Source organism: Mytilus edulis, chromosome 11, assembly GCF_963676685.1.
Source record: "Mytilus edulis chromosome 11, xbMytEdul2.2, whole genome shotgun sequence".
NCBI classification, from domain to species: domain Eukaryota; kingdom Metazoa; phylum Mollusca; class Bivalvia; order Mytilida; family Mytilidae; genus Mytilus; species Mytilus edulis.
The window spans coordinates 13,592,918-13,615,375 of record NC_092354.1 but is presented as its reverse complement, the minus strand read 5'-3'; the positions used below and the strand labels follow the sequence as shown (position 1 = coordinate 13,615,375).

At 31.9% G+C, this 22,458-nt stretch overlaps 1 protein-coding gene across 2 annotated transcripts in view; it reads left to right on the top strand.

Annotated features, from left to right (window-relative positions):
• The first annotated feature begins 2,061 nt into the window (after positions 1 to 2,061).
• LOC139495183 (uncharacterized) overlaps positions 2,062 to 22,458 on the top strand; it is a 52,863-nt gene continuing 32,466 nt past the window's right edge. For both annotated transcript variants that reach the window (XM_071283389.1, XM_071283390.1), the window contains exon 1: positions 2,062 to 2,716. In XM_071283389.1, coding sequence (XP_071139490.1) covers positions 2,635 to 2,716 — 82 coding nt within the window. In that variant the 5' untranslated portion in view covers positions 2,062 to 2,634. The remainder of the gene's footprint in view (positions 2,717 to 22,458) is intronic.

Below are 22,458 nucleotides of genomic sequence, written 5' to 3'. Positions count from 1 at the left end.
TCACACTTTGTTTGCAAAATGATAACGTACTAAACTATTTGAAAAATTTAATTTGTATAACTATTCGCAATAAATCACCAATAATTATTATCAGTGTTGTGAGTCTCATCGATTCATTTAAGTGGGAAATAGAATAACGAAATATATAGATTGTATAATACTTAGAATATTTTCCTTTTCAGAGAAAGGACAATAAATATTTACAATGTTTTCATTTATGTGTAATTGTAATTGTAAACTGTGATATGTATATATAGATTGTGAATATAATAAAGATAAAAAAAAAGAGAGAGTGAAATATAGCGGCATCCATTCTGTCAACATTTCTGATACTACTTCTGATTTTTGAACTCTATGCATGTCTCTTTTTTTGTAGTTGTTTTTTACTCGCCTTTAGTCCTGCTATTTACTCGTCTTTAGTCCTGCCTTTTAGATATTTAATGGAGGTCACACAAAGAGCGACGTTCACATGTCGAAAGTACCAAAGTTTGAATTTGTTAAATAGTTATTGTACATTCTTGTAGACACACAGCTCTTGACATATAACAACTTTGTCAGAAATACAATACATAAATACATACAATACATAAAATACCATATGTATATTTATGGAAAACTAAAAACTAATTGTCAGTCTGAGAAATATTTAAATTGTAATAATTTTATACATAGGCAGTTACTCTCAAAATTTAGACTTAGTGATCATTCCCTAGGCATTGAATTGGGAAGGCACAGAAACATTCCAAGAGCACAAAGATTATGTAAAAAAATGTGGAGTCCTAGATGACGAATTTCATTTCTTGTTGTATTGTGACATTAACATATCAAAGCGTTCTAATTTTTTTGGCTTATCTAAAACACTATGTACCACCATTTTAACATCTTGATGAATTTAAAAAAAAACACATTCTAAACCCCATTCCTGAACCTGTTTGTCATATTAGAGTCTTCATTAAGCAGTCTTTAGAACTGAGGGGGTCAGACCCATGTCAGACAAGTTCATAATTGTGTTTTATACATAAATTTATAATTGAACTTTTAAAATATGTTCTATTATATAGTATTGTATTTCATTGTATTGCATTGTATTTGAAATGTATATTTGTTTGTGTGTATTGCTTGACCCTTATGGGTGTAATTTTGCAATAAAGATTATCATATAAATTTTGTATTTTCTGGAAGGATTCCTACGCAACCTTAACTTGATATCTTGTCAGATGCAGGATCGTCATTATATTTGTTTTCTCAAATAAAATATATCATTTTAAAATGTATATGTTGCTGGGAGAAGTTTTAATTTAAACTGGGAAGGGACTCAGAATGAGTGGGACAAAAAAAAATTAATAGACACCCCGTCACGATTATTACCTAGTATAATGTACGTATAACCTGAGTCTGACCTAATGTACGTGTATGTAACGACAGGGCGCCCTAGCTCTATTATGTGGACAATCCTTTGACTGTCCAAGTGTCATCGACCCTTTGGAAAATTAGTGGACCTCATAGAGAGTATCAACATAAGTCCAATTACAGATATACAAGTAAATAGAGCATTTGCATTATTCACGTATCAGGATACGTGCACGGATCGACCTATACGTATCGAACATATTCGTGTACAATAATGTGTTAACCCCGATCTCAATTAAAATTTAATGCATTATATAATATTTTCATCGGGACTAACTTGACTTAATTTATATTTTCCTCATATACGTGTTATACGATACGTCGATACGGATTACGCCAGCAAATACTTGATTAATGCAAATGCTCTAATACCGACTAACCTTTCGTTTCAATTTTCCGTATTTGAAATTAGAATCTACATGTCTATTACGCAATGCAAAGTTTATTTAGATTTTTTTAAGTTTGAACTTTTATTCAAACAGTGTTAAGTCAACAAGTATTTTTTTCTTCGATTATTTATGATCATTGTATCCAATTCGTAACCACTCCGATAAGACGTTAGATAAATTAAATCCTTTTCATACAACTTTTCCAGATAAAATAAAATCACCTCTCATGACTAGACTCCTGGTACGATTTATCATACGTATTATATACATATTACACAACTTTTATATAAAATCATATTTTAACAATTTAATCATTTCTATCCCCGTCAATACGGAATAGTAAATGACACATTCCAAAAAAAACTACACGCCCGATTTTTACGTATACCTGTTTTACCTGTGTGGACGATTCCAAAGCGTACCTGTATTCTATTCATTTAGTAATTGTTAAACCGTGGTTTAATGGCTCCAATTCTTTGATCATTACAGAAGGTGTTCATAGGTTGTAGTTCAGGGATTAGTGCCAACTTGACCAACGCCCCGGCTACACACAATTTCGAAAGAGTCTATAAGATATCAGAACGTCAAAGATGTATATTTCATTTTATTAGAATTGTCACATGTGTAGAGGAGATATTAATTAAGTCTATTACACTTTGTGAGTCGTAATCAACGAGGATTAATACATTACACCTGGAATATAATATACTTCTGGTACAACGAGGAAATAAAAAATTCTTCCTATAGAAAGGGAAATTTATTTAAAAGAATTTAACAAATACCTGAGAATTTCAACATTTAAATTTGGAATCCACGTGTTTTTGAAACAGACATCATGTTTACATCAAAGATTCAATCAATATTTTGGACCGCTGTGATATTGATATTAATAATGGTTTTCACGGGTTCTGTTAAAGGTAAGTTAATGATAATTCAGTTTTATTGAGTTTTGACATTTATTCAATATATTGTATTCCCAGTTAAATAGATTTCTATTTAAAACATAGGAATTTATTTAATTTAAATATTCAAGCACTGGTCAGTTTCTATGCATGAGCGTGTGAGTACATGTTATATATACACGGTGCTAAGAGAAAAGTGATAATCACATCCTCACATCTATATGTGAAAAAGAAGATATGGGGCATATGTGTACGTGTATGCGAATAAGATAGCAGCCCCACACCAATACATACATTAAAAGACATCTAGAGGTCGATTTACATTATAAACTTGTGAGAAACAAAAAAAAGAATGGGGTATACGTGCATGCGAATGAGACAACAGCCCCCACCAATACATACATGTAGTAGCAGAGACATCTAGGGGTCGATATACATTCTTAAGCTTAAAACGGGTGTCAATACGAGGTGTCTAGCTTTTAACCATCCGAAGTCTAGAGAAACAGTGAATAGATTTAACAGAGATTATCATAGACCGGTAATCAGCATTCAATGTTCATGACGTTAACGAAAGACATAGTTCAATGACAAGTGAACCATTTAACACTGAACCCGACACAAGAATACATTACATGTTCACATAAGTTACAGCAAAAACCTATAGTCTATAATATGGCTCAACTCCAAGCATATTGAATTATTTGCAACCTATCGTGTTTACTGTTGCCCATTCGATTGTCCCATGTCCAACATCGTACAGTATCTCCTCCTCGTCCTAATTATGCATGAAATGTTTGCCACTGGACGTTGTTCAACCGCGGTATAGACGAACAGTCTAACCGATTAATTCCACCTATAGACGTACTATGTTTCTAAAATGTTATAAGCATTATAAAGATCATCATTTAGATGTATAATTTCCTAATATAGAAGTAATAAACATTTCTCATTTGATCCTTACCAGTAGACGTATATATATATATATATCGACGAAGCTAACGTTGGAATTCGTCGTTTAAATATAATTGAAACTCAATTTTAATTTATTATATCGTTAAAATTTCATTTGTCTAAACTCGTTATGGCTTTTTACTTTTATCTGCAGACATGCAGTTCACTTCAAAGTCAGTTATTTATGGGTTCCTGTCAAGAATTGAGTTTTAATGCACAAAATGATTTTTCATTTAGTCTGTAAACTTTTAATGACGTCAATTTTGCATGTCTAACACCAATATATCGATTGCTAGACAACTGCATATTCAGTTAAAGTAGCATTTCAGTTGACTTTTATGAACTTAAGTGTTTGGTTGATTTATTGATTAAAGTTTTGCTGTACGTCCAGTGGAAAGTATAATACGTTAAAGGAAGAACAAACCCTTTGACAACACATGTGTCTATTGTATACACCATTTTGTCCGACGAATACCGCATGTTAACAAAAGACCCCGTATCCCTAAAAAATATAAAATGAAAATATATAAAGAAAAGAACACACCTAGCTACCAAATATTTAGGATATAGGGAAGGAGTTGCGGGTCAATATGTCCAGTCAACATAAATAATAGTATACACGACTTCAAATGTAGTTGGTTATTTTTGAAGTTTGGACTATGGTTCCAAAGGGACACAAGGCATGACCTCATACATGTCAGTATCAGTTCGTCTTGTTTTTATTTACTTAATGGTAAAGTGCAATCTTCATTTTCGTCAGAAACAGCCCTCAGACATTTTAAAAAGTACGTGATCTTCCTCAATTTTGGGGAATTATAAACTTTTCGTGAAGTAATAACTAGGCCAAGTACATGTAGCTAGTCACCTGAAGAAAGCGGTCACGTTACATAACAAGAGAAATTAAACGTTGATTTAATCTGTCATTTCACCTTTATAAAGTATCAGTTCGATCCGTTATTGAATCAAAATTTAATAAGAAAGCTTTTAGCAGATTTGTATATCGATAATTGGATTCACTAGTTCTGGTGCCTTTGCAAATGACAAGCATGGTCACTCGAGCGTTTTATTGCATAAACATTTTTTTATACATTAAGTACCTAATAAACAAGCAAAACTAATTACGATCATATTGATACTGACAATTTTTTTAATAGGAAAGTCGGATACCAGCTAACCGTTAACCGTTAACTGTACTTGTACTTGTCACAAACTTCAGTACTGTTTGAAGTTTATATGAAAATAAACATTAGAATTTGATTTTATAATCTCAAACACTGCATTATGTATTATTACTAAAAAAAGTCATAAATCTCTCAAAGCCTTGGTGGGTATGTGTTTTATTTGTAAGTGCATGACATATATATATGCACACTACTATTTTTCATAAGTATGGAGCCCGGAGCACTGAAACACAGTAAAGGGTCTGGAACCCATAATGTGGGGCCACTAGCTGAGAAATAATAACGAAAGTGTTCCATATGACTCCATACAGGTCAAGATCATTTGTTATTTCCTTACTTGTTTTTTTTTAATTTGGCCATGAGGGGACACTTTGATTACTCATAAGGTCAACCCGTATTGCAATGCAAATCGTACAATATTCTAAATCAACGTGTTAACAACAACAATAAAACTTAATTGAAAAAAAAAGTTTTGAGACTTAAAATATTTTGACTTATGAATAAAAGTAAATTTGTTTAGAGTTTTGTGATAAAGTGTTGAAAAAGTGGACACGCAATGTGTAATAATCACGAGAAAAGAATAAAACTAAATATAGCAATATAATAAAACGTGACAATAATTACTCTTATTTATTTTTACATTTGTCAATTGTCAAAGATAATTACAGATATTTGGGGTTCAAATAAGGAGACATAATTTTGTTATTTAAAGAGAAAACTGTAAAGATCTATGTAAGAATATTTTTTGTGGTGTATTAGCACCAAACATTAATTCTGACATTTTTGAAATCATTTCATAACCCTCATTAACATTTATTTTATATCTATTCCTAGCTCTTACGTAATAGTCCCTCTCGTCAAAAGCCATTATTCTTTTGTTGTCAATACACATCAACTGTCAATTATCAGTGTATTGGCGGCATCGATTAGTTATATATTCATAATTTTATTAGCACACCAGACTAAACATGCACATAAATATTTTATGTCCATTATTTCATTTTTATTCCTAAAATAAATTATATTTGAACACAAAGTTTAATGTCCATCATTTTGTTTCTTCTCTATGTAACATAAAATATAATTTGCGAAGACAAAAGCCATGTGCAGATTTAAGAGGCGGTTCCCTTCCCATTTATGGAGCTACAAGTTTTGTTTCATGCATAAACTGTTAGCAAGGGAATTCGACTCCGATTTCAATTAGCGAGAATTGCCATGGAGTTTTCATGCATTGAAGAGTTGTCCCATTGGCACCTGAACCTCATCTTCATATATATAAATTGGTTATATCAGGGTACTTCAGCCTCCTGTATCCATAAAAAGTTAAAACTGACCGCCACGGTAGAGTGCTGAAAGTGGCATTTAACACCAGCAATATCCAATATTGATTCACGAAGGTGTACTATTGGTTATTCAAACTTTTTCGCCCAATATTGTCACTGAGATGTAGGAATATGCACCAACTGTAACGGGGAAAAAAGAATGGAACATCATCATTTGTATAAAGCATGTCGCATATGCGTCAGAAATAAGAATAGGATAACGGACGGTATAATGATGCCATGGATGGCACTTTCAGCATATCTTTGATATGCTCCTCGTTACAAAATACATTTTGTAGTTGTTTCGTTTTCTGTGAACATTTCTTTTATCTGATTCATCTAATTTTAAATGTCAAAATTTAAAGATATTCCACCCAAATATCACTTATCCAGACACATGTTGTTTTAATATCTAGAGTATTTGTTTCAAAAGGTCTTCCCTGGCCGAGAATTCTGCACTTAATAAACTTTTCAAATTTATTTTGAAGTTGACTTCTAGACCGTAAAAATTTAACATATAGTATAATTTACATACAATTACAATTTTAAAACAAGGTTATAAATATGTTCTTAAGTGAAAAGCGTATATAATGTATATTAAATTAGTCTGGATGTGGAATAATTGTTTGGTCTGCCTGCTTAAATAACGGGATTATTGAAGTTTTAAACTTACGCAAAACTGACAGGATTTGAGCAATTTTTGCCGATTGCCTCTGAAATTCTAAATTGTTAGTGTTGACTATGTGTCGATCGCTGTTGAGTAAACAATTAAGAGCACCCAGCCACCGAAACAACTCTAAATCTATATAGATATAAGTAGATGTGGTATGAGTGCCAATGAGACACCTCACCATCCAAGTCACAATGTGTAAAAGTAATGTAATACGTTTTTAATGAACCTGAACCAAACCGATCCTGCCAATAAAGCGAATAAAACATCAACACTGTCTGTGCATGTTCTATTTTGTTCGTTCCCTCAAATATATTACAAAAATTACATATTTTACCTTGAGAAGGATGGCTTAATTTTTCTTTTTTTTTAATATTCATGTCTGATGGTTTCAAGACATTTAAAAAAAAATAAAAAAAAATACTTTCTCTTGTCAATATTTTTAACGTTTTACAATTAATTCTCTAAAGATGCCTTCTGAAGTAGTTCAGAAAGCCAACATGCAAGTTAATTTATAGGATTTGTGAATATTGGAAACAAATGTATCTTGTCAGGAATTTAATATTTTTTTCTTTTCTGTTTGGTGGAAATCTTGGACTATCTTAAAACAACAACGTCTAGAAATAGAATAAACATTTAGTTTCGGATCTGACTCAACCGACAGACAGATCAGTAAGGGGTCCTTCGCTAATAATAAGTCTAGAACAAAAGTATTGACAGCTTCACAGAACAGCTTTACACGGGGTTGCAAGTAACATAGGACATAATTACAGTTCAGCTGGACAGCAAACCACACGTCGCTGGTCTGTGAGTCATTACAGAGACGCACATACAACGCAATTAATAGCAGACTGAAATGAAAATATATTATTAGGTCAGGTTGACACAACAATGGCTTTAACAAATAAGATGTTTTAACCTGTCGATATGTTTTTTATTGACAAACGAGTCTGTTTAAGATTAAGCTTAAGATAAAAATTGCAACAAAAGTTTCTTTTTAAATTAGACAATGGTCCAACATTTAAATGTCGCGGAAGAAGATAAATGGATCTGTGTACTGCTTAGCTAAGCATAAATCACTCATGGAAATACCTCAACTTTTTTTTAACTGTGTTAGATGTTTTACTCGTATAACACGTACATTGTACGTCTTAAAGGGAGAAAGCTATTAATAAACGTGGACAATTAATTTGTTTGAGTTAAAAAGCAGTCATTGTTTAACTTTGGACTATAAACTAATTAAAACTCGTACAATCCTGTTAGGTAAACCTCAAATACCACAAATCTTAAGCATTCTGTTCTAACTTCCGGTATGCAGCAGGCGGGGATATCAACTTCCGCTCCCTGCAGACGACAATCACACTTTTGTAATACTTTTACCTTGTTGCGCTTATTTAACATTGTTTGTAACATCTCTTGTATGGCTAACGTGTCCTTATTACATGGGATTATGTGGTGTTTACAAAACGTTTACACATCTTCAACTGTGGTCTTTGATACATAAATCTTGTTAAGTATTTTGCAGCCTTAAAAAAAATATCAGTGGCGGATTCAGGTCGGGAGGTAGAAGGCGAAAGCCCTTACTCAACTCAGAAAGTTATAAAAATCTCTAATTTTCACTCATTGATTCAAAAGATGATGCCCTTCTTGAATAATTATCGAAACTATTTAATATGAATAATTATCGAAACTATTTAATATGCAAGCCCCTCTGACTACCTCGATCACAGTTAACTATTCTAGAGTTAGGTCCCTTTTAGTCATAAACATCCATACGCAAGTATTTTCACAACATATATAGATTCGAGCTATCCTAGGTTGAGGCAAATCCAGAAAATGGCATTGGATGTACCAAATTTTCAAAGTGTTATGTTCATTTTATTTTACAAGACATTATGTAACCGCTATAAACGTTTTAGGCGTTAGGAAAATGACAAGGTTTGGTTAAGATTATGTAATGAAAAAAAGCGTTAACAATATCATAAACATTCAAATTTACATATTAACAAAGACATACATGTACAAGTATACATTGTTTATATTGTAAATCATTCATTCGTCTGTCACGATACTATTTTGTCATCTTCAAAGTGCGCGTTTAGTTTGTTTGTGTCACTAGGCGTACAGTGGCTATAATGTGTACTGAAACAGTTGTTTCACATGCACGACTCTGCTGCATCACAAAGTATATAATATTTCATATGTATGAATTTGATTTACTGTAAGAAAAACGGATGCAAAAATAAACTGCTGCTTGTTGGCAGCTCGTTGCCATTAGAAGGTCCAATCTACTTGGAAACTAAACTATACAGCTGAAGGACGCCTCCGGGTGCGGGAATTTCTCGCTGCATTTAAGACCTGTTGGTGACCTTCTGCTGTTGTTTTTTCTATGGTCGGGTTGTTGTCTCTTTGACAATTTCCATTCTCAATTTTATAATCAATGATTTTTCTAAGCAAGATAATACACATCCTTGTTCTTGTATATTAATCGAATTACTAATTAAAAACTGAAAAGACATGATACACTAAGTTAAAAAAGGATTGATTGGTTGACTAATTCGCCTGGTTGTTTAACGGGAAATATTGCATAAACGTCAAAATTCTGATCGGGGGAGGGGGAAACTGGCGGACATGACGGACAGGGCCTCTGATCTCTCACAAAAAGTTATGCCTTTTGTGGAATGTACATGTATTAGAACTTTGTGATATAATATGTTGAACGTTAGGTCATATTTTTATTCCTCTGTCACTCTTATGGTAAAGTAAAAACGAATAATGTTCATTTCTTGTAAGATGAGGTACTGATATGCATTCATGAATAAAAACATAAATGTTTCTTTGAATTTTCATATTTATGTATGCAAATTAATTCATGTTTTTGCTTTTTTTATCCATTATGCAACTATCTACTATATCGTTTGAATTAAATTAGTTTTAAACCAGAAAATACGAGAAAGTGTGTACTTGTAATATCTTGTTTTAAATATTTACTAAAATTTAAAAGTGTCTCAGGGCAGGTTCATTCATTCCTCATTTTAATAGGTTTTGATAGTGAATTTTAATCGTCTTTGTAATGAATTGGACTAGTTTGGTCATGCTAAGTTAAGTAATATATTAATGGGGTCGGCTAAGTTAAGTAATGTATCAATGGGATCGGCATATGGTATACATCTTTGCATTTACGGCTAAATATTAGTTATTTACGTATAATTAATAATTTATAACTGATTATGAAATAGTGATAACTTATTTTTTGCTATCTATGGAGTCAAATTGAATGCAGATATTGCAATATACTACAAAGGAATATTGGAATTAGGTGACCCCATTCACCATTAAATGTCTTCGGACAAAGAGTAAAATTAAATCAATTTTAGATATTTTTTCTTTAACAATTACAAACAGATGAATGAACTGTAAAATTAATATTTTTAGCCAAAGTAATTTATAGTTCACCAATCTTAGTTACGTGACAAACCACATACAAGTGCAATTCTCCATTTTAAAATCATACTAGTAATGCATAGTGGGCAATATTTTAAAAGGGTTGTGAAAGAGAGACAAACTATACCAAAGTGACATTCAAACTCATAAGCCGAGAACAAACTGACAACGTCATGGCAAACACCAGTCAACAGGAATACACAGAGCACAACTTAGAAAACTAAATAGTGAGCATGACCCCATCCCAACCCCATAAACCGGGGGAGGGGATACCAGCTGCTTCGGAATGGTAAAGGTATTAGTAATCGGAGACCTGAACAATGAATATATTAACAAATGGGTGAAATAAAATTACCTGTAATGCATTAGATTCCAATACGGCATAACGTAGCAAAGTTAGCGTTTCGGATGCCCGATATTTATCAAATGAATGAAATAAAATTACATGTAATGCTTTTAATTCCGAAACAGCATTACGTGGCATAGTTAAAGTTTCGGACTCACGAAATTTATCAGATGTATACAATAGAATTAACTGTAATGCTTTAGATTCCGAAACAGACATGGCACATGTTTTTCTTTTTGGTTGGAGTGACAGGAACCCAATACACATAAATTTTATCAAATATATATAAAAATAGAGAGAAAACCTGGAAAGGCAATTTGTGAATATAGCATTCTAAGAGTTCATCAAATGCATGGAATTGGCTAGTTTTACACTGATTTTTTTAGAAGGTCAGAAAAGGTGGTTTTGGCAAGTTTTTAACTGATTTTTTTTAGAAGGTCATGAAAGGTGAAGATGTATATTCAATTATTCACCTACCTTATGAGGTCATGACAATTGATTCGTGTGGAACTTAGCCTTAAATTGTCCCCGTAATGGATTTGTTTTCTATTAATAAAGTGTTCTGTTTAATCGGATAGATAAATGTCAATCATAATATTGTAATTATTTCGTAGCTAGCGGGCGAAGTCAGATACTCATCTGAGTGATAGCTATCGAAAATCGTGTATTTGATTTAATCTACATTTTTATAGTAACATATATTTAATTGATATATTTGTATATTAATAAGTTTATTCGTTTGACAAGTTTTTGATGTTGAAGAGTCAATACCAATACATAGAGTTTATGATTTCCTAATCAGTTCATGCGTACTCCCGTGATAAGTCAAGACAAATTTGCTTTTGATAATTTAAATTTATGAAAAGAAAATCTGCTTACAATACCTAATACTAATTTTGTATAAATAATGAGTAGATAATCTCCCTTGCATGTTGCAACACATTAGGAATGCGCTGTGATCGATTTCAGCCCGAGGAAACACGAACATGAACATGATTGACTCAGTAACTTTTTAGTCACATGCATAACTAACTGATCAATCGATACGAGTTATGCATGTTTATTGCATATCATTTAATTAAATGCATGTTGACATGATCTTTGTAAACTAAATTGATTAATTGTTTAAAATACAAGCGACTAAAATGATTTAAATACCTGGAGGAAGTGCAGTCTTATTTCTGGTTATGTAAAGGTTATTCTTGACATGAAATGACGACAAGTTCTTAATGCGGATTATTCTTGAAAGATAATTAATATATTAATGGAATGTGCACTGATAAAGTACGGTTGTCATTGCAAATACAGTATTGTCTCTAAATACAACATACATAATTGAACCGATACCGCAGATAAAAACAATTGTACTGTCAACGTAACGTCAATGAAAATTAAAAGTAAGGGACTGTCGCTTACTGTGACAACATTAACAAGAAGCATTTTAAAGAAGACAGGAACCGCAGACACGGTTAACTAGTACAAATGTGTAATACTGTACAGCACAACTAGTACGTGCACTTGTAAAACTAGGATACTGTCTGCCATACATGTATTTAATTGTATTTCGTTGATTGCTTGCAATAAATCAGTCCGCTGATTTGTTCGTTTGAATTGCTTAATGTCGGGACATTTTATAGCGGACTATGCGGTATGGGTTTACTTATGTCGAAGTCGGTACGGCGATTTTTATTATCTTTAAACCGCTCCATTTATCTTGCTTGAAAGTTGTCTCATTGGCAATCGTGTCACATCTCCTAATTCTATACAGACCTTGAGGAGGGACGCATTTGTTGTTTTATTCGTACACATGCATGTAAACAGGGTCTTTTATAAATATGGAGGGGATTTAAAGAAGTCTTTAACACCTACTTTGTAAGTAAGTTTTGTTTCTGTATTTTGATCATGAATTGAAATACAAGTAGGATTTATCCAAATTTGTGACGTTTGGCCATTTTCTTATTGTCTCAAAAAGTATGAAACTTTCATCAGTATAAATAATACCACACATCAAAGGGTGGTTATCATGCATAAACTACTTCTTTGTGTAATAAATGTACGTGTAGTCATGGAACCTGAATTCTATCCAATATTTCAAATAAAGATAATGTGTTTAGTATTTGTTTTCTTTTAAATTATGTTTGTTTTCCCAATAAACCTCACTGTTGTTTGGGAGGAAATGTCCAATTAAATTTAATAAAGATGTGTAGGGGTGCAAATTGTCATGTTTCTATGTGCTTAAGATTTCACACACGACATAAAAAGTTGATTAAGAGAAAGTGAAATGGATAATGCTGTCTGAATCTTATGTGGGAACCACACTTCAAAACAAACATACCAACATATATATGGGCGGAAATTAAGTGCACTTTGAGATGTAAAACTATTCAGGAGGAAGTGCGCATGTACAATGAGCACGATATTGCGATATTGAGACTGTCTATGAACTACTTCGACCACTGACTTGACCATCGAATCCCGCTTGAAGAAATATTCATAACAAAATTGAAATTGATCAAAGAATTTACATGTATCACCCATGTCTTTCTAACAGGCTTTAAATATTGATTTTCAGTCTAACTCCTGCAGTTTAAATAATTTATTTAAACACACGATGTAATCTGCTTAGCAAATACAATACACATTATATATGACTTATAAGTTTGTTTTGTACTGTCAATACAGAACATTTCTCATATAAATATTTGCACAAATCTGCAAAATGAAACAAACCACGTGACCCCCGACAAATCAACATAGAAAACATTGTCTGATGAATCTAAAACCAGGATCACTTATATGTTTCCTAATGACCAAATAATGTTAATAACCGACAGAAAGTAAAGAAACTAAAGTGCTTTTTTTTTCTTACTTCATTATCGCAAATCTCTTGAACCCTTTTTGTGCTAAATTTCATTTCTCATTTTGTTTTCTAACTAGCTCGGTCTTCAGTACCCGTTTTAATTTGCTCATCTTTGGCCGTGGTACGGGCCATACCTGTCAATCCAATAAGAGGACAACTGATAGAGTCTGTGACTTGTGTTTCTTTTCTGATATCCAGTTTGAACAATAGAAAGGATGTAATAAAGTGAAGCAGTCAAACAGTTTTAGTACGTGACCGTATCTACGGGGCGCCGAATGGGACTCTTGTGGTTTTGTACAAAATTCAATTCTGTCATAACAAAATCATTTTTGTCTTACAAAACTATGTGCTACAGACTTGTTTTGTGAGAACTTCAATTTTGTGATGACAAAATTCATTTGTGTAGACAAAATTCATTTTTGTCATGACAAAATTCATTTTTGTAGACAAAATTCATATTTGTCATGACAAAAGTCAATTTTGTCTAAAAGGTATGCAAATATATTATTAAACATATTTGCATACAAAATTGACTTTTGTTACCTGATATGGAAATTAAATCACAAAAGTCAATTGTGTGAGGTAAGATTCAATTTTGTGAGACAAAATTGACTTTTGTGAGACAAAATTAACTTTTGTGAGACAAAATTGACTTTTGTGAGACAAAATTGACTTTTGTGAGACAAAATTGATTTTTGTGAGACAAAATTCAATTTTGTCAATTTTGTTGAGACAAAAGTCAATTTTGTTAATTTTGTTGAGACAAAAGTCAATTCTGTCAATTTTGTTGAGACAAAAATCAATTTTGTTGAGACAAAAGTCAATTTTGTTGAGACAAAAGTCAATTTTGTTGAGACAAAAGTCAATTTTGTTAATTTTGTTGAGACAAAAGTCAATTTTGTTAATTTTGTTGAGACAAAAGTCAGTTTTGTCAATTTTGTTGAGACAAAAGTCAATTTTGTGACGACAAAATTCATTTTTGTGACGACAAAATTCAATTTTGTAACAACAAAATTGACTTTTATGAGACAAAATTGACTTTCGTGAGACAAAAATGAATTTTGTTGAGAATTCAATTTTGTCAATTTTGTTGAGACAAAATTCAATTTTGTCAATTTTGTTGAGACAAAAGTCAATTTTGTCAATTTTGTTGAGACAAAAGTCAATTTTGTCTCACAAAAGTCAATTTTGTCAATTTTGTTGAGACAAAAGTCAATTTTGTCAATTTTGTTGAGACAAAAGTCAATTTTGTCAATTTTGTTGAGACAAAATTCAATTTTGTCAATTTTGTTGAGACAAAAGTCAATTTTGTCAATTTTGTTGAGACAAAATTCATTTTTGTCAATTTTGTGTAACAAAAGTCGATTTTGTATGCAAATTAGTTCACAGAAACCAAACTAAACTAATTTGAATACAAAATTGACTTTTGTCGCCCAATTTTCAAATTAGGTAACAAAATTCAAGTCTGTGTAACAAAAACGAATTTTGTCATGACAAAAGTGACTTTTGTCCGCTGATAGATAATTTTGTATGACAAAATTTTAAATTTGTAGTATGATACAAATTTTGTTAAACTGAACTTATTTTTGTTGAACAAAAGTCACTTTTGTCCGTACAAAATTGAATTTTGAGTACAAAACCACAAGAGTCCCATTCGGCGCCCCGTAGTATCGGCCCTCAATCAAAAAACTATCAATGTGTACTTGATGTTGTCAAGTCCCTATCAATATCGAATCCAGAAATAATGAAAGTACTGTTGATTTGCAATTACGACACGGTTTGTGAATCAACAATCCTTGATTCGTACTTGGTAAGGGCTTTTAGACAATAACTGCGAATGGAAAAATGGTAGATTCATTTGAATTTTCCCACCTGAAAAATAAATGGCAAGAAGTACTTCGACAAGTCTTGATAGCTATTGCAATAATACATGTTAATGATATTTCTGAATCAGATGTATACTTGTGTCGCATGTTGTTTGCATTTTTCAGTGTCAATTATAATATAAAAGTTGGTCTCTTTAAAGCTCTTTTCAAACAGAAACTTTCGTATGAATGGTATCTCAAAGCATTAGTATATTTTTTTTAATACCTTTCTAATAATCTTATGCAAATAAGGTTAATTGGGCAGGTCAAGTTCATGGGTGTATGTTCTTTTCCGATAATTTTACTATCTTTTCTGTACAATAAAAAAATTGTCATTGTCTTTATAATTAGCATACATGTAGGAGTATTCATGTTTTAATAATTATGGGTTAATATATTATACCGATGGAGAGCTAGCATATGTCATTTGGTCTCTGTTTAAGAGTTGTCTCATTGGCAACATTTTTTTAAATTTTTATATCGTTCTTCTATGTTCAAATGATTAATTTTAACAAACAGCCGAGGCAACCAATGGTCATCAAATCTTTAAATATGAACTTCAGAAACTACGATCAATCTCAACACAAAGGACATACTAAATAGATCAGTATAGTTATTATTCGTTGCTCTACGATAGTAGTTATAATTCGATGTTCTACGATGGTTACATTCGCGATTGGGAGTCTATCACGGGGAGGGACTACATTATCCGGGATACACAAAGGTGTCTTTATAATCTACACGTGGATCTTCGTACAACCACTTATCGACGTTTTCATGAATTACGCCATTTTCGCCCAAACCACGATGTTTAATCAAGATAAAGATGTTTAATGAAGCAAACACACAATCAAAATGTCCGCTGATGCAATACACAGTTTCTTTGATCTGAATTTACACAATCGTTTCGATTTAGAAATTTTAATTGAGAAGTTGAATTGGTTTAAAGTTCATGACCCTTTGACCTTTCGTCTTTCAAATGCGTGTTCGTTTCTTTTGTTGGAATCTGTAAAATGGCAGTTTCAATTATCATTTCAATCTTTTTTGTCATTTCTTTGTTAACCAAAATGGAGTTAGTCACTCACATGTATGTGTGATCTCTTAATTCATGAATCAGTGCAGGTGCTTTATAGAAACTGCTGTGAACAAGGCTATATTTAAACAGAAATACGTTTCATTGAAACAATATCTAAACAATGCCTCCGCAGTCTTTTTAGTTAAATCTGAAATATCTCTCATGCATCTTCTTTTAATATGATTGTTTTACAAGAGGTGTTAAAAGTTTTTAACCAATGTGGAGTAATTTCATACAGGAAATGCCTATGACCAATAATTTCGTATACTCTTCCTCTTCATAAGTACTCGTGTACCATTTGATATACTAGTATATATATTTGCCATTACATTTGCGATTTTCCTTAGTTTGCGCAAGGCGTTTTTCACCATCCATAAATAACTACAAAATTCCAATGACATAAAAATTGCAGTGCAATCATGTCAAAAACACTTGCAGTACATTATAATATCTAACCGTGGGATTGGACAAAAATGGAGAACAGAGCAAACCGACTTTTTATACCCATATACGTAAGTTAATAAAACCTAAGATTTATAACAGTAACAAAACGTCTTAAGTATAAGCATTAAAGTGTCTACGTTGACATCTTATTATATGGCTGGCTGTAACTGTACTTTATAATTTGACATGAGAAAGAGTCAGCGTGTATTCTATGAATGTAAATTAGGGTCGATGTTCGAAAGGTTACCAAGCAACATTTTAATTTTAGCCGTGTTAAATGTATGTCTAGACTTTGTTTTCAATGTTCTTTGGCTATATAATCGATTTGGGTTTTCGACTATCTTTGATTCACACAACTAAAGCGTTTGATCTTACGAAATTAGTACGTATTTTCGTACTTTAATATGAGCCTGGTATCCTTTATGAACTTGATTTGTACACTAATAGATGGCCCAAAAATATCAGAAATCATACTAAAAAGATAAACATTTGGAGTTGCACTGTTGGAAGGAAGATGAAAATCTCTAACCCAACACCATCATACCAATGAACTGAACAATGGTGGCCTTGCTGAAAGTACCCGATTAAAATAAATGTTGAGGATTTTAAATACCCGTCGCATGTGAACCTCTCCTTGATCCTTGTAAACTACCTTTTCATTGAGTGTAAGATCACTGATTCGCAATTCATCAGTCTGGGATCGACACAATAACTTTTTTAAATTTCACTTTAACGTGGGAAAATGTTTTATAAATTTGAATAAAATTACCAAAATAGGTAATTAACTATGCAGATTCGACTATAACCTGTTATTTGTCTGTCAGAATAGTTCGTAATGGTTCACTATAGAATCATTTAGAATGAGATACAAAATGTTCAGATTTGACGAGATAGAAAGGTTCCGAATGACTGTGTTGGAATGCCATTGTGGTTCGTCTTCCTTTAGAAAGAACTGAGCGTTAACTCGACTGATGGAAGCTCCTGTCATAAAAAATACCAAACAGCTGAGAAAATCTATGTGATAATAAACCTCCTTCTGATCAGCGCTTTAAAAATTCATTATTTGATTTTTATACACATTTTATCAAAACGTAGTAGCTAAACACCTTATAAATTATAGTCTTGAGCTATCCGTGTAGTGTTTTGTAGATTTGTTTGACATTTTGTCGTTTTTTATATTTTGGCCATACTGTTGTCATTTCTCGTCAATAAATAAGTTTTGAATGTCGACTTATTATCTTCCGCTTATTATGACCTTTTTGTTACTTCCTCTTAACATGATATCAAAATTCACACTGGATGTGATATCATTTGTGTTTGTTTCTTTTTCACAATAATTATGAATAATTACTTGCTAACTATTTTTAATTGGGGTGTAGTTATCACATCTAGAGATACAAGACCACATAAATAGCATCGCTTTTGACCAACGCAGCTCTATCATATTTGATATTGCATTTATGTCGTTTTATGAACATTTCGAGCGTTTAGTGGCTACATTTAAACACAAAGAATTTCAATATGATTGTTCGTAGTCTTGTATTTATATCTGATTATCTATGAATGATATGTTGGTAGTATTTTATGAAATATTTTTAAGAATTCTGCAAAACGCTGTGATGGTATTAGATCTAGTCTTAGCAACACTCTCGAAATCTAGCTACCACTGTTTTCCATGCAATCTTAATCTCGTATTTGCTTCAAAATTTATATTCAGACAAAAATTAGGTGGTAATTAGACAAGAGTAATATGTAATCAGACAAAAAGGTTAAAAGGTAATCACACATAAATTATATGGTAATTAACTAAAAACGGGATAGTAGTAAGACAATACAAAAGTAAAGCACGGACTATGCAGTTTTTTTTACATAGAAAATACTAAGATGAAGTATGGAACAATGTCACTCAGATAATCTTAAACCAAATTAGGTAAAAGTTAACAAATGAATACAAGTAATATCATGGCTAGTCTGACATTGTTTGAGAGCTAAGACCATCCATCATTTGTTAACCTGTTGAAGTTTTAATAATCTACAAATATCCATCGATTTAACAATCTGTGATTTTTTACTGCAAATTAATTACTTTTCCTGACCTTACAAGGAAAATCAACTCTCAGCTATACCGCGTGTTTATCATTCATGACTTTTTTGCTATTTATAATCAATTCTACATTTTTACTGCACAATCCATCTTGATTTTGAAACAACTTGAGACTATTGTGATGCGTCAACTACCGCTACAAGGGGAGATAAATAAGGGATTGCAGAATGATAAATGAATGAAATAATAAGCCGGATCTAATAAATTCGTTGTGTGACAAAGCATGTATTACATAGGAACATGCAATGGATTATGTTGTGATGAATGAAATATTTTGGGGTTATAATGTACATTTAAAGCATCAATTCCTGAATGTTGGCCTCGAGATATCAATTTGTTGACAAATTATTTAAGTACATGATGTTTTTGTGATTTTAAAATTGAAACTCATTAGAAAAAATAGTAATGCAGACAATGTCATGACCTTTTATAGCTGACTAAAGACTGATAGAGGTTTGCTAATTACTGTAGGCTGTACAGTGACATATACTTGTTTAAATCTATTTAAATTAAACTTTGGTACCTAGTTGTCTCATTTGCAATCACATCAAACCATAGTTTTGTATCTGTTCTTTAGTATATTGCTGTTCTTCATCTCACAGTCAGCGTTTGTTATATTGCTACGAAGTTATGCGAACGATTTGTATGTACCACGCAAATATTAATTCAATATGATGATTGTGTTCACATTTTTATGATGTTATTGTCTTATGACAAAACATCCCAAATTTCCATAATTGGAGGACATTTTTAGTTATGATCAGTCTGTAATGCGGTCGTGTAAAAATGTCATAAATGGGCGTTAATGAGTTGTTACTTATTTTACTATCTATATTAATGTATTAATGTGCTTATCGGTGAATATATTATTATCTATGAATAACTAATTTTTTGAAATCCTAGCATTTTTCTATAGATGTTAACGAAGGTCAAGGGAACACTTGCAATGTTACGAAAGAAAATCGTGGACATTTATCTTCTTTTTGTTTTGCTCCCACCCCACATGTACATCACCCGTGGTTCTGATGTAAGAAATCTATAGTTTTAAAAAAAATCACGTTAGTGGAAACCAAGTGTTTTACAGGAATTGGAAAACACTTGAATTTAAAATTTAGTTACTAAATAGTCAGACAGAAACTGCTGACACAGATTACGTTAATCTACCACAATTGTCTCTGGGTACGCGATACTCAATCTTTAGATTACTGTGTATTGTTTTGTCTTTCAGTATACATAGTGATTCTTTTCTGGCTACAGTGCTGTCTTTTTTGTCCGGCTGTTATGTACTATTGTTTTAATCTTTCAGTCGTTTTCTTTTTGGCCATGGTGGTGTCAGTTTTCTTAATTCAAATTTTGGTTTTTGATTGCATCCTTGGTTTCTTCTGCTACCGTTTTTAGATATTTGTGTGTACCGGGGTAATTATCCCCTGCGCGTGTGTATTGTCATACAGTTATTTTATATGTGATTTATACGGTAAACAATTGACCAGTAAATGTAGCAAATGATTATATTAGCGCCTTAATAGACATATTTGTCATTAAATACACCTCCGGCCCATGTTGTCTTAATTATACCTATTAATTTGTCAGCGTATAAATGTTTGTATATCAATATCTATCTGACTGTCATTGTTTATTTACTTGTCAGAAAAAAAACAAATATGGACAAATCTATGTCCAGTTTATATAGATGGAGATCGGAATTTGTTTTTTTCTAGTTGAACTTATCTGTTTGTATAATTGCGTACATCCACTTCATTTGAACTTTGTTGGGATAGTTGTCTCAGATAATGATACCACATCTCCTTATTTATATACTGTGTCCTCACAAACAAGTACTACTTGTAAGCACTGGACACAGGATCTGCATTTTTCAAGAAAATTAAGTGGAACTATAAAGGTATATCACAACGATCTTTGGTCCACTTGTATTTTTTTGTCCATCTGATGAGTTGAGCCTTTTTCGACTGATTTTTATAGTTCGTTCTTATGTTGTACTGTTATACCACTGTCCCAGGTTATGTGTGGGTTGGGATCCCGCTAACATGTTTAACCCCGCCACATTATGTATGTATGTATCCCAAGTCAGGAGCCTGGAATTCAGTGGTTGTCGTTGGTTTATGTGTTACATATTTGTTTTTCGTTCATTTTTTTTTATATAAATAAGGCCGTTAGTTTTTCGTTTGAATTGTTTTACATTGTCATTTCGGGGCCTATTATAGCTGACTATGCGGTATGGGCTTTGCTCGTTGTTGAAGGCCGTACGGTGACCTATAGTTGTTAACGTCTGTGTCATTTTGGTCTTTTGTGGATAGTTGTCTCATTGGCAATCATACCACATCTTTTTTTTTTTTATATTTTATGAAATATCATTCCCTCAGATTAAAACAACTGAAAATCACAACATACTTTTTAGAACTGTTTCGCTGGTAAATTGCGATTTTGATGTTGAAAAATAGGTGTTCTTGCAATATTATGCCGATGTGTTTCAATCAGTACAGACTTGGGCGTATTGATAGCTAAGGCCCAGATAAAATGAAATTTAAAACGGATAAAACGATTTGCTAAAATAAAATGATAGATGTTATTGAAAGGCACATTGCTTATATATATTACGGAATGAAAATACTTTCGTGGAATTGACGACTATGCAAGTTCTTAGTTCTTATTTGAGAAGTGGCAGCCATTCTTAAAAATTTCATGCATCCGTATGTTCAAGACATTTTATTTTCAACTGTTACATAACTTAAAAGTACATTATGATATATTTTATGACTTTCAGTTCTTGAATAACACAATTCATGTTCTGAATATTTGTAGAGTTGTCAAATTATTCTCATACATTAACATTTCACACGACATTTATATCTAAAGTTAAATTGCAAAGCAAAGTTTCAACACATATATTTGAAGAGCTTAGATTACAAACTTTTGAATTGACTTTGGTATTCTTTGTTTTAAATCCTTTACTGTTGATAAAAGATATGAACTTTAGACGTAAACAATGGTCGGTATTTAACCAAAATAAATAAGCTAAATATGGTCTTATTCTGGATTATTTACGTTGCTCATTCCCAACGCGATTTTTATTTCTATTTTTCAAATTATTTTTGAAATTTTAAAACTTCGGAATAAAACATTGTGAAGACATAAAAATTAATGATAGTGAGGAGACAGATTTGCAATTAAAATGTAAATTAGACATTTATATCGTTCTACACAAATGCAGCAGATTCGTCCTAAGATTGTTCAAATATCTGCGGTTTAAAAATATTTAAGATGAATGCATGAATAAAGACACTTCATATCTAAATTAAATCCGACAGGAAATGCAACGATTTATTTAAAATTAGTATCCATAAATGTATTTCTAACGTTTGATCATACATAATGCGGTGACATTTTTATTTTCAAATATTTCAGTTAATTTTTAGGTTTATTGAAGTAATAGATCGTTTGTTTCAACACACTATTTTAATAAAGAAATAAATCAAA